General features: G+C 35.0%; 1 protein-coding gene across 1 annotated transcript; it reads left to right on the top strand.

Moving 5' to 3' along the window:
* Positions 1-10774: 10774 nt before the first annotated feature.
* LOC309381752 (olfactory receptor 14J1-like) lies at positions 10775-11689 on the top strand (the record flags this gene model as incomplete). Its single annotated transcript, XM_081933037.1, has 1 exon — positions 10775-11689. The coding sequence occupies one exon, from the start codon at positions 10775-10777 to the stop codon at positions 11687-11689; it is 915 nt and encodes a 304-aa protein (XP_081789163.1).
* Positions 11690-13084: the final 1395 nt, after the last annotated feature.

Here is a 13084-nt window from a genome sequence, read left to right as displayed (position 1 = left end):
TTAATTTTGTTCCAGACCTGAATCAATGCTTCTCTAATGTAATGTCTATGGAAATATTTTTGCTTCTTTTTACTCTCTTCCCATAAGAAAAAGTGCCATCCTGTTTGCAGGTCATGGCCTTCTATTGCTAATATTCTTTTGTTTTTTAAATTTATCCAATCTTTAATCCAAATTAGTGCTGCTGCATTGTAGTAGAGTTCCCAGTCAGGTAGCCCCATACCACCTCTGCTTCTATTGTCCTGTAATGCTTTCAGTTTTATCCTAGCTTTTTTCCCTTGCCAGATGAATTTTAGTATTATTTTATTCAGTTCGGTAAAAAAAAAATTCTCTAGTTTTATGGGGATCGTTTGAAATAGATATAGGACTCTTGGTAGTATGTTCATTTTTATAGTTGCTATTTTCCCTAATAGCGATAGTTGTAATTTCCCCCATAATTCTAGGTCTTTTTTTATTTGTTGCACTAATTTTGTGTAATTATTTTCTTTTATGGTTGAGCATTTTGCAGTTAGCCATATTCCTAAATATTTGACTTTCTTTACTACCTGGAGTCCTATTGTTTTTTTCTAATTCTTTGTTCTGTTTTTCCTTCAGATTTTCGGTTATTATTTTGGTCTTTTCTCTATTAATTTTTAGTCCTGCCACATCTCCATATTTTTCTAGTTCTTGCATTAACTTATTCCCTGTTTCTAATGGATCTTCTATAATAAATACTAAGTCATCTGCAAAGGCCTGTATTTTGTATTCTTCATTTTTAATTTTGGTTCCTCTTATTTCCTGGTTTTTTCTAATTCGTATCAGAAGGCTTTCTAGCGTCAAAATAAAAAGCAGAGGTGATAGTGGGCAGCCCTGTCTTACTCCTTTCGTTATTTCAAAGGACTCTGTATTTTCCCCATTTAATAGTATGTTTGCCTTTTGGGTGGAGTATATTGTTTCTATTAATCTTTCAAATTTATTTCCTAAATTCATATTTTTAATTTGTTGTTTCATGTATTGCCAATTTAAATTATCAAATGCCTTCTGTGCATCCAGGAATACAAGTGCCACTTGTTTCCCTGTATGCACCTCATAATACTCCAAGATATTAGCTATTATTCTGGTATTGTTTCTAATTTGTCTTGTTGGGAGAAATCCATTTTGATCTGGGTGTATGTAGTCATTTAGTAATTTTTTTAGTCTCTCCGCTATTATTGTTGCAGATATTTTATAGTCCATGTTCAGCAACGAGATTGGCCTGTAATTTTGAATTTGGTTTTGGTCTGTACCTTCTTTATATATTAACGTAATGTATGCTTCCCTCCATGTATTCGGTATTTTTGCTTTCGTCAATGTTTCGTTATACATCTCCAGCATTAGGGGTTCTATTGATTCATTCAGATCGTTTATCGTTTTGTACCATTCTGCTGGGAATCCATCTGGGCCTGGTGTTTTATTATTTTTCTGTTTTTGAATTGCCTCTTTCAGTTCAATATTTGTTATTTGTTTCGTTAGCATTTCTTTCATCTCTTCCAGTATTACTGGGGGTTCTTCTCTGCTTAAATATTCTTGTATTTGTTTGTCATCTATTTGTTCCCCCTTATATAACTTCTCAAAATATTTATGTACAATCTTTTTTCCCCTTCCATTGTGTGTTGTAATTCACCTGTTTCCTCTTGGAGTTGATATATTCATCTTTTTTCTCTTTCTTTTCTCAATCTATAAGATAGCCACCTTCCTGGTTTATTTGCTTGCTCAAAAAAAATGTTTTGTTAGTTTTAAGTGTTTTACTATTTCTTCCTGGACTAGTATGTTTAATTTGTGTTTCGCTAGCATCCAATCTTTTCTAATTTGTCACTTTGTGGTTTGTTTTGGAGTTCTTTTTCTAGGTTCTCAATTTCCTTCTCTAATGCTTTCTGTTGTGCCCATTTTTCTTTATTTCTTTTTGCTGAATATGCTATAATGATTCCTCGTATGTAGGCTTTCATAGTATCCCATAGGTTTTGTATTGATGTCTGTTCTTTTGTGTTTTCTTTGAAAAATAGTTCCAACTCACTCTTACACTTTTGGATAAATTCTTTTTCTTTCAATATTTGCAGATTTAATGTCCATCTTCGTCTAGTTTTTTTCCCCTTTCCAGATTATTTTAATGGGGTTATGGTCTGCCCAGGTGTTTGGTAGTATTTCAATTTTATATACTTCTGCCCCGATTTCCCCATTCATCCATGCCATGTCGATCCGTGACCAAGATTGGTGTGGATTTGAGTAAAAGGTAAATTGTTTTTTATTTGGTTCCATTTTTCTCCAGATGTCTATTAGATTTAGCTCTTCCATCATCTCCATACACGTTGTTGGTAATACTTTTTTTGTTTTTGGTTTTTTTGTCACTTACATAGTCTTTTTTGCTATCTACTATGACATTATAGTCTCCTATTATACAGATGTTTTTCCCTCCAATTTCTCTGATTTTTCCATGTAATTTTTTATAGAAATTTTTCTGGTCTTCGTTTGGGGCATAAATTGCTACCAGCAATATTGGTTTTTGGTTTATCCATATCTCTAATATTAATATTCTTCCCCTTGGATCTGAGTAAATTAAGCTTGTCTTTATTCTCTCTTTAACATAAATTGCTAATCCTTTTCTTTTTTCTTCTGCCGATGCTGTATATAATTTTCCCAATTTCAGACATTCTAAGTATTTTATATCTTGTTGTTTGATATGTGTTTCCTGTAGACATATTATGTCTGCTTTTTGTTTTGTTAATTTTGCCCAGATGTGTTTTCTTTTTGTTAGTGAATTTAAACCATTGACATTTACCGATAGTAGTTGGATTTCTTCTTCCATTTTCCTAGATCTCTAGTCCTTATTTTTATTTGCCTCTAGTTTCTTTTTGACTTCTTGTTTTTGGTCTACTTCCTCTTCTTTCTGTTGTTCTTCCTCTTCCCTGCTACGTCCCCCCTGTCTTCCCTCCCTTGCCTTTTGTTGCCTTTCTTCTTTTCTTCTATATTCTATCTCCTCTTCTGTATTTTGTTTCTCTTCTGGATACATTAATTGCTCGTATAATTCCTGTGCTTTTTCAAGGTTGTCAATTTTGATTCTCTTCTCCTGCCATGTTACTAACATCCCTTCTGGTATTAACCATCTAAACAGTATCTCCCTCTTAATTAATTGCGTGGCCAAGAATTGGTAGTCTCTTCTCTGTTCCCTCACTCTTCGTGGGATTTGTTTTAATATTAGTATCTCCTTCCCCTCATACATCATCGGTTCTTCTCTTGTTATTTTATATAGTATGTCTCTTACTTTTTTCCTCGCAAACCTGATGTGCACTTCTCTGGGTAGTCAATGTTTCCTCGCATAATTGGTGGTAACTCTGTAAATGTCGTCGAATTCATTTATGATCTCTTGCTTATCTCTGTTTAAAGTTTCTGCAATTAAGCCGGACATTATCATAGTTAGGTCTTCACCTTTTACCTCTGTCACATTCTGAAAGCGGAGGTAGAAAGCTGCACGGTCCATCTCCATGTGAATAAGCGATTCCTCTAGATTTTTATTTGATGCTTTCATTTGTTGTTCAACCTGGTTTATTTTTCTTTCTGTCTGTTCTGTTCTTTTTTCTACTTCTTTTATTAATTGTTCATTCTTTCCCAGAGCTTGTTGTATGGTTTCCATTTTATCATCTAATTTTTGTATGTCTTTCTTGACTTCATTTTTCATTTCACACATCTCTGCTTTCATTTCATTCATATTTTTTTTCATTTCATTCATATCTTTTTTCATTTCATCGTGGTTTTTTGTTGCTGTTTCTTGGAATTTTAACATAGTTTCTTGAATGGTTTGCAGCACTGTCTGTATATTTTCAGTATTTGACCCCGCATTTGTTTTTTCTGTTTCATTCATTTCTTCTGTTGGTCCTTTGGATGTTGGGGGGGCCAGCGAACCCCTTGTTGTTGGGTTTATTGCAGGGTTAATGTTCATCTTTTTTCCACTTCTAAGTGCTGTTGATGTTATATTTGCCATTTCTCTTATAGTTTTATCTTGTTCTGAAAGTATCTTGTATATATTGTCCCAAACTGGCATTCAATCTTTCCCCCCCTTCTTTTTTTTTTTTTTTGTATTAGTATATCCACATTAATCTTAGTATACTATATAAGTTTTAAATAATACAGTATTATATATATATATATATATATATATATATATATATATATATATATATATATATATATATATATTCTGGTTTTGTTGTATTCGGGTCTTTTCCCGTGTAAGGCCACGAAAGACCCGAATACAACAAAACCAGCATACCTACACCCATGAAAATCTACGAAAACAAATACAGACACACACACACACACACACACACACACATATAGAGCTATTTGTCTTAAATACTGATATTTGGTTATAAAGATTATAACAATTGTATATAGTTATGTATTGTTAATATAGACAGTTCACTCACCGCTTTTCCTCTGTGTTTCTTTAAGTTTAGAGCTTCTTTAAGTTCTTTTAAGTTCTTTTCAAATCATTTCTTTCAACTTTGCTCAGTTCCCCCGGCTCTTCTAAGTTGTTACAATGTTGCAATTTCATCAGCTTTCTCTTCCACCTTGATACTTTGTTGCTCTATAATTAATGGCTGTCTGCTGCTGTTCCCCGGTCTAGCACGATCTTTCAGTGTCTCCTTCTGTCTCCTTTCTCCTGCTACCCGAGTCCACAGGAGCACCAGTCAGATCATATTTCTTTCCCCTCATTTCTTTGGGCTCCTTTTAGATTTTAAAGTGTTGCTCTCACCTCTTCTAGTGGCCTTTTTAATGGGGTTTTCATGCCAAATCTCTGGAGTCTCCCTGTTTGCCCGTTCTCCTCTATAGTTTAGGTACATCTTTTCCCAACCTGTAGCTCTCCGCTGTTTTCACTTGTATCAGGCATTGCAACAATGTAGCAAAAGTTGATTCAATTCTCTTCCTTCCTTCTTCTATTTGGTGGTTTGCCGAGGCTTCAGGTCCACCATTCAGTGCAGCAAGCGGCGAACGCTTACACGCTGGGTTAAAAAGGGTATCCCCAGTTGTAACGGGCGATCTCCTTCCACCTCGTTCGTTCTGGGGTATCCCTACTTCTCCGCTTCACCCTGCAAGCTCAGTGTATCCCCCTGGGGGATCCTCCAAACGTGTATATCGGGGTTCGAAGAGCAGAGCCCTGCTTTCTTCCCCCCACTTGCCTCCATGTCACCACTGGAAGTCTTATCAAGCTTGATTACATAGTTTTGTACCGGAGCATGGGTATTCAGGTAGTACACATATATTTCCCAAGAGGCATCGTTGATACATACATTACATACATACATACATAGACTCTCACACATACATATGAACAATGTTTTCGTCAGTTTTAAATAATTATTTTTATAGTTTTAACACACACACACACACATATAATTTCTTCAGATTTTTCAATCCTATCCAAACCTTTCTTTTTTGTGGGCATAAATAATAATAATAGTAACTATAGTAACTACACCATTGATTATGAAACTTCAATGGGACCTTACTGTTGTTGTTATTGTTGTTATCTCTTTTATTCATTAAACATGAAACTAAGTCAACTGAACATTTAAAAATGTATCACAAATATCATTGACTGGCGCTGATGTTTGATACAGGTTGCTGCAAGCATCCTCAGAGACAAAGATAAAGAACCTTCTTGTTTTTGACAACTTTTTCCACTTTATGTTCCCATTACTTTTTGGATACAGATAAGTCATATTTTTTACAGTGGATTAATTTAGAAGTTCTATCATATCTAACTTTGTAATCAGTTTGTGCAATTTTGTTGCACTCACCTATTAAGTCTGAAACACTTTCAACTTTGTCATTGCAAAGTACAACTATTATTCTTCTCATCCTTCTGATTACTATTCCTTATCTTTTTATGACTATGATTTTGTTGCTTGTATCCTACCTCTTATATTAATTGTTAGTATCCTATAACCATCAATGAGTGCTGTACCTTATTGATTCCCTTTTCAGAATAATAACTAACCAAATTGTAGAAATAAGCCTTCATATTATAAGAATGAGAGGAAAATGGCAACTACAAATAGAACATTTTCTCCCCTCTCTGTCTCTTCAGAGTTCACAGCTCAAAATATTGGCTTTTTTCCAGTAATTTACAGTTCATTTCTGCTATAAAATAGTTTACAACCTAAAGTCAAAAAAAGACAAAACAATCCTTTATAATAAAAGCCAGAAGGTTGTAAATAAAAGCAAGTGTTCTACATAACTTCTATACATTCAAGAACCTGTTTCTCACAATGGAATTTCTAGACAGATATAAAAATTTGATTTGAATGAATCATAAAAATTCATTAAAAACAATACAGTACAAAAAATGTTATAGTATAAAGGACTTTGTAAAATATATGCATTAAAATGCATATATAAATTTAGATAGGTAGATAGATAGATAGATAGATAGATAGATAGATAGATAGATAGATAGATAGATAGATAGATAGGTAGGTAGGTAGGTAGGTAGGTAGGTAGGTAGATAGATAAATAGGTAGGTAGGTAGGTAGGTAGGTAGGTAGGTAGGTAGATAGATAGAGGGATAAGGAGATGGGTAGAGATACATGACATAGACATATATTTCAAGAAATAAAAACTTAAATAATAAAGATTATATAGCATTTCTTCTTTAAACAAAAAGCATAACTAATTTCTTTATATTATTATTCAGCTCTCTTTCTATCACAATATTTAATGCTGGATGTTTCTGTACAATCATAATAGATTTTAATTAAATAATTTTAAATATTTTACCTGGGTGAATAGATGTTGCACACTAATTAACCATAGTTACACACTAACTATGTAAAATCATTTAGTTCCAATAATTTTACAAGCAAATAAACTTCTGAATCAAAATAATCTTTCTTGGTTAATTCATGTACATATTATCTATTCAGCCACTGAAGTTCAGGCATACTCCACAAAGGACAGGAAACCAAGAGTATATACTAAAATATACATAACTAAGAATACCTCTGTAAGATGGGGGGGGGGGGGGAGGAATAAAGAATCAACTTCCAGAATGCCATTTTGAATTCCTTGTTCCTCAAGCTATAAATCAGTGGATTCATGACTGGTGGTAAAGCCATACAGTAAAACAAAGAAATCAAAATATCTGATGTTGATGGAAAACTGCATGTAGGTCACAGATATGCAAAGCTACCACTTATCATGAACAGACAAATGACTATGAGATGAGATAACAGGTAGAGAAGGCCTTTTGCTTCCCTTGAGTAGATGGCATTCTCAAAACTGTTCTGAAGATCTGAACATAAGAAAAAGCAATCGGAACATAACAAAGAAAAGCTAAAGAAGAAGAAAATATTAGTGCCTGTTCTATTACAACATAAAAATTAGAACAGGAGATCTTGAGTAACTGAGGAATTTCGCAGAAGAATTGATTGATGATCCTGGAACAGAATTCCAATGTAACTAAATTTCCCATATGGAGCATTGAATAAAAAAGAGCACCTATCCAGACACTAGTTACCATTTGGATATAGGCTTTTTTGTTCATTATTGTTTCATAATGCAGTGACGTGCAGATGGCTACATAACGATCATAGGCCATTACATCAAGGACAAAGAAATGAGATATGACAAATTAAAAAAGGAAGAAAACTTGGCAGAGGCATCCAGAGTAAGAAATGGCTTCAGTGTTCCTCAAGGAATTTAGCATGGACTTGGGTACTGTGACCGAGATGGAGCCAAGATCTTGCAAAGAAAGATTGACTAGAAAAAAAACAAAAAAAACAAATGTGCAAATGCAGCTGATGACTATAAACAATGACAGTGATGATGATGAGATTTTCAATTAGGGCTACCAAAGAAATTATTAAAAAAAGAAGAATGTGGACTATTCGTAGTTCTTCAGTATCAGGGAATCCATGCAGAAGGAATTCATTGATTCTTGACTCATTTTCCATTCTTCCTTTAGATTTCAAAGTTGTAACAGAAGGTAAAATCTTGCACCTTTGTACCTGTGGCAGAATTCATGATGGAGTGAAATGTTTGTCAAATAATTTTATTTGCACAAGATAAAAACAGAGGTTTATCTATGGGATGTTTCTAATTGTCCTCAGAGAACCCATTTCTCTGGAGCCTAGTTTACTTTAGCATCCCTAAAATACTTAAATAGCTCTAAATACTTCAAAGTTGCATTTAAAGAACTGTAGAAGAAACTTTGAAAATAGCAAATAGCAGTTTGCAAATTATAATAGAAAATGTCTAAAAACAAATTCCAAATAATATTCCAGGAAAAACTCTGGGATTTTGGCTTATCTTAAAAAAGCTAAGCACTTTTTAGTAATGTTACTATATGTTACCTCTGCTACATAATCAAAAATATTTTTTATATCTTATTACTTATTTATAGTTCTGGTTGCTTATGTTTATTTCGAGGTTGTAGAGCAGTAGAGACGAGGAGGGGAAGAGGAGGAGGAATTTGGCAATGAATAATCAATTTTTAGATATATTTTTTAAAAAGTTCATTTTGTGCAACTTGGTGTATTTGGATAATAAGCATTTTTCACAGTCATGTTCTATGGGAAATTATTAAAACATTTTTCTCTTTACACTAAATAGATACAGATCCTTGACTAAACAAACATTTCCTGGCTCCTAAATTGCCCCTCTAATTTCATAAATAGATTTTTATATTAAATGAACACGGCAGGTGTCTGAAGTAATTGTAAATTATGTCTATTCATTCAAATATACATATATATTTATCATTTTAGTATCTTCAATGCTAAATTTCTATCAGCAAAGGTGCTGTCTTGTCATAAATTAAATAAGAAAAAGAACATTTCCTTTGTTCATGTCCATGTTTATACTTATATCTTGTACATGTTTGACTAAATAAATAAATAAAATAGAGTACATGAAAATGGGAAGAATCTTGTTTTCTGAATTATTTTTAGATGTCCTTATGTTTTCATTTGCATTGCCTGCTGACAACACAAAGCAGCATCTGCAATGAACTGGAACAGTGTCATCTGCAGGATCCAGAATGTTCATTATAGTGATGAGAGTAACGTCACACTATTGTGACATATATTCCATGACTTTTATGTATGTGTATGATATTTCTATGCACAAAAAAGGGGATGGACTGGTATCACAATAGTTTGTTTCTTATCATTTCCCACCCCTGTCTCCAAGATGCCTCTGAACTGGACATAATATTATAATCATCCACAATGTATTAGTTTTATATCCCACCTCAGGAATGCAAGTTGAAACCCACCCCTGTTTTGGTCTCTTACAAACCTGATGATTGAGGAAAGCTTGGTGTTAGGTTTTACTTTATCTTCAAGCTTATACAGATCCAATTGTTTGGCAATTGTAATTAACAGGTGAATCACCCACAAAGTAAACTTTTCTCTCTGTGCTCTCATCACTGGTTTGCATTAACTTTCAGAATGAATCCCACAGGAATAAAGTTTTTAATTTCTTCTGGGAACAAATTCTGATGAACATTACACTTTTATTCATAGTAATATGTGTCCATAGTTGTCACAAGTGCAGAAAAGCCTTTTGATTGTTTGAAGAAAAAAAGAGAGAGGAAAGGATGATATGTAGCATATATGGCTTCATGAATGAGCAGAAGAACACATTGATTTGAAGGGACCAAAAGCTAGAGAAGAAATTGGAAATGAAATATTTGAAGAGAGAAAGTAAGATTTATGTTTTCATAATTTTAATGATATATTGGATATTGTTATTAAAACAGAATGAAGGTTACTATGTACTCAGTTGTTTATAAAATATTTAAATAATATATTTATATCCCATTAGCACCTAATATATTAATGTAAAGTATTTCTGTAAAGTATTTCATTATTTCTGTTGCGCCCCTGTAGTATACCTAATCTACACAAGTTTCTCATGCCAAATAAATGCCACCAAGCAAATAACATTGCCTGTCCAATGCCTGTAAAATAAATGTGTATCTATGCTGGACACTCTGAATAATTTTGGATAGAGAAGAATATTGTGGAATGTTATAATAGATTACAGTAGAATACAATTAAGTAACAAGATTATTATTTTCAATGAATCTCAATGTTATTCCCTTTCCACAAATTAATCAAGAGCACAATTTAAATAGCAAAGAAAAACAAAAATAAGGCCTGAAGTACATTTAAAAAGAGAGAGAAAATGTATGATTATGTACAGATATACATTCTAGCATTTGCATTCTGATAGGCAAGGATCTAGGTACCTATGTAAACATATGCAGAGCTTCAAAATGATAATTCTTGTTGCTTACCATTTTCTTTTATATTCTTATATATATTTAATTCAGTTCATTTCTTTCCCTTATTCTCTCCTTTCAGAATGAAAAAATAATCCATATACTGTACAATATTTAAGTATTTTTTTCTCTACAGATTGTGTTTAGCCAAGGAGATGACAGTTCCTACAATTTTCAGCATTTTCTTCTTAACAACATGTAATTTCTGATTGAGAAAATATTGCTGATTATTCTATTAATTATTTGCTGAGATATTCTTTAATAACATATTTATCTCATGTAGATAAAATCCTTGAAAATATTCTTTGATAATTAACCTCCCAATAAACATTTTATAAGTTTTCTCATGTCTCCCCCACATCACCAGAAGTGTTCATATTCAAACGCAAATGTTACTTTATATGAGATTGTGGTTTTAATATATTTTTTTGTTTTCTTGCAGCAGACATATTCCCTCTTGATAATTAATTTTGGGAAATGGCAAATCAATCATTCATCTCTGAATTTCTGCTCCTTGAATTCTCAGCAATCAGAGAACTGCGAATTGCACATTTCTGTTTATTTCTGACTTTATATTTAGGGACCCTAACATGGAATCTTCTTATCATCTCTGCTGTAGTTTTTGATTACCATCTCCACACACCCATGTACTTCTTTCTATTAATTTTGGCCATCCAGGACATTGCTTCCGTCTCAGTTCTTATCCCTAAAATCATGATCAATATTGTGTTGAACAACAGATATATTTCTTATTCTGGATGTGCTACTCAAGTCCTTTTCTTTATCTCCTTTATGGCTTGTGATGTTGCCCTTCTTACACTCATGGCCTATGATCGCTATGTTGCCATTTGCAACCCTTTGCAATATGAACTGATAATGAATAGGAGAGCATGCATACAAATGATTGGAAGTGTGTGGATTGCTGGTTTCTTCTATGGTGGGTTACATACTGGGGGCACTTTTGCATTACCATTCTGTTCCAATGTTGTCAATCAGTTCTTCTGTGAAATCCCACAGTTATTGAAGCTTGTTTGCTCTGATTTATTCCTAACTGAAATTGGAGCTCTAAGTTTTAGTGCTCTAGCTGGGGTTGGTATCCTTATTTTCATTGTGGCTACCTACCTAAAGATCCTCTCTGCTGTCCTGAGAATTCCTTCTGTTCAAGGGAGAAAAAAAGCATTGTCTACCTGTCTACCCCATATCACTGTTTTATCTGTATTTGTAACTTTTGGGTGTTTTGCTTATCTTAGATCCCCACCTCAGAAACCTTCTCTCCTGGATTTGGCAATTACTATAATGTACTCCATTATTCCACCCATGCTAAATCCATTAATCTATAGCTTGAGAAATAAAGAAATTAAAAATGCTCTATCAAGGCTGTTACGTTTCTGAGATTCTTCTAAGAACATCTTGTTCATTTAGGTGCAGCTATGAATCTATGATTGTATAGCCTTTATATTAGGGAACTGATATAAAATGTTAATTTCAGCAATAATTGCCAGACATATATAGAAAACCATGCATAAAACTTTCCTAAAATCTTATTAATTACTTTTGTGTGGTGCATGCTGGAAATAAACATCTCTTCAAATGTATAGGTATATGAATATGTACCAGTGGTGGGTTCCTACCGGTTCGCACCGGATCGCGCGAACCGGTTGAAGACCGAACCCGGAAGTAACCGGACCCGGAAGTAACCGGGAACCGGCACCGGTCCTGTCACTTTATCCCCCTTGCCATCCCAACGGAGCTCGCTCGCTTCCCCGCCCGTCCGCACTAAGCTAGCTAGCCCAGCTAGCCGCTCATTGATTGGCTGGAGTTCAGCCAATCAGTGAGCGGGCTGGAGGCGACCCGTTTAAAAGTGGGTTGTCCTCCATTTCAAAACTCCCTTCTCTTCACTGGCAGCTTGCTGCTTCCTTCAGGTAAGCAACTAAGCGCGAGGGGGGGCGGGAGGCTAGCTTCGGCGAGGAAAGGCCTCTAGGCCTTCCCTCGCTGAAGCGGCGGGATGGCGTGGGCCGTGCGGGCGGTGGGCAGCTAGCTTCACCCAGGAAAGGCCTCTGGGCCTTTCCGGGACGAAGCGCCGGGGTCGCGTGGAACGCGCGGCCGCCGGGAAGCTAGCTTCACCCGGGAAAGGCCTCTGGGCCTTTCCGGGACGAAACGCCGGGGTCGCGTGGAACGCGCGGCCGCCGGGAAGCTAGCTTCACCCGGGAAAGGCCGCTGGGCCTTTCCGGGACGAAGCGCCGGCGTCGCGTGGAACGCGCGCCCGCCGGGAAGCTAGCTTCGCCCGGGAAAGGCCGCTTTACTTTATCATCCCAAAGGTAGAGAAGGGAACTAGAGGAAAAGCTATACTGGACCTAATTCTCATTAATAGAAAAGAAGTGATAGAGGGCGTTGAGGCTTCTGAAACCTTGGGCAAGAGTGACCACATCCTACTGGAATTCAATGTAACACAAACACAAGAAACAGAATATAATCCAACCAGTGTCTTAAACTTTAAAGGAGCAGATTTGAACCAACTCAAAGAAAGCATAAGAAAAATTGCTTGGATAAAAATCCTAAAGAGGAAAAGAAGCATGGTAAACTCTGAAAAATATGATCATAAAACCTCAGTCCAACATAATACTACTGAAAAAGAAAAACAAGAAATCCAAGAAGAAATCAGCATGGTTGCACAACAATATCTGAGATAAACTGAAAGACAAACAGGATGAACAAAAAATGGAAAGAGGAACACATAACTAAGGCAGATTATTAGCAGATAGCTTGAAACTGCAAAGATGAATTCAG

Source organism: Natrix helvetica (genome assembly GCF_964273705.1).
Source record: "Natrix helvetica genome assembly, chromosome: Z".
Taxonomy (NCBI): domain Eukaryota; kingdom Metazoa; phylum Chordata; class Lepidosauria; order Squamata; family Natricidae; genus Natrix; species Natrix helvetica.
The sequence above is the reverse complement of the archived record's forward strand: the minus strand, read 5'-3'. Positions and strand labels throughout refer to the sequence as shown.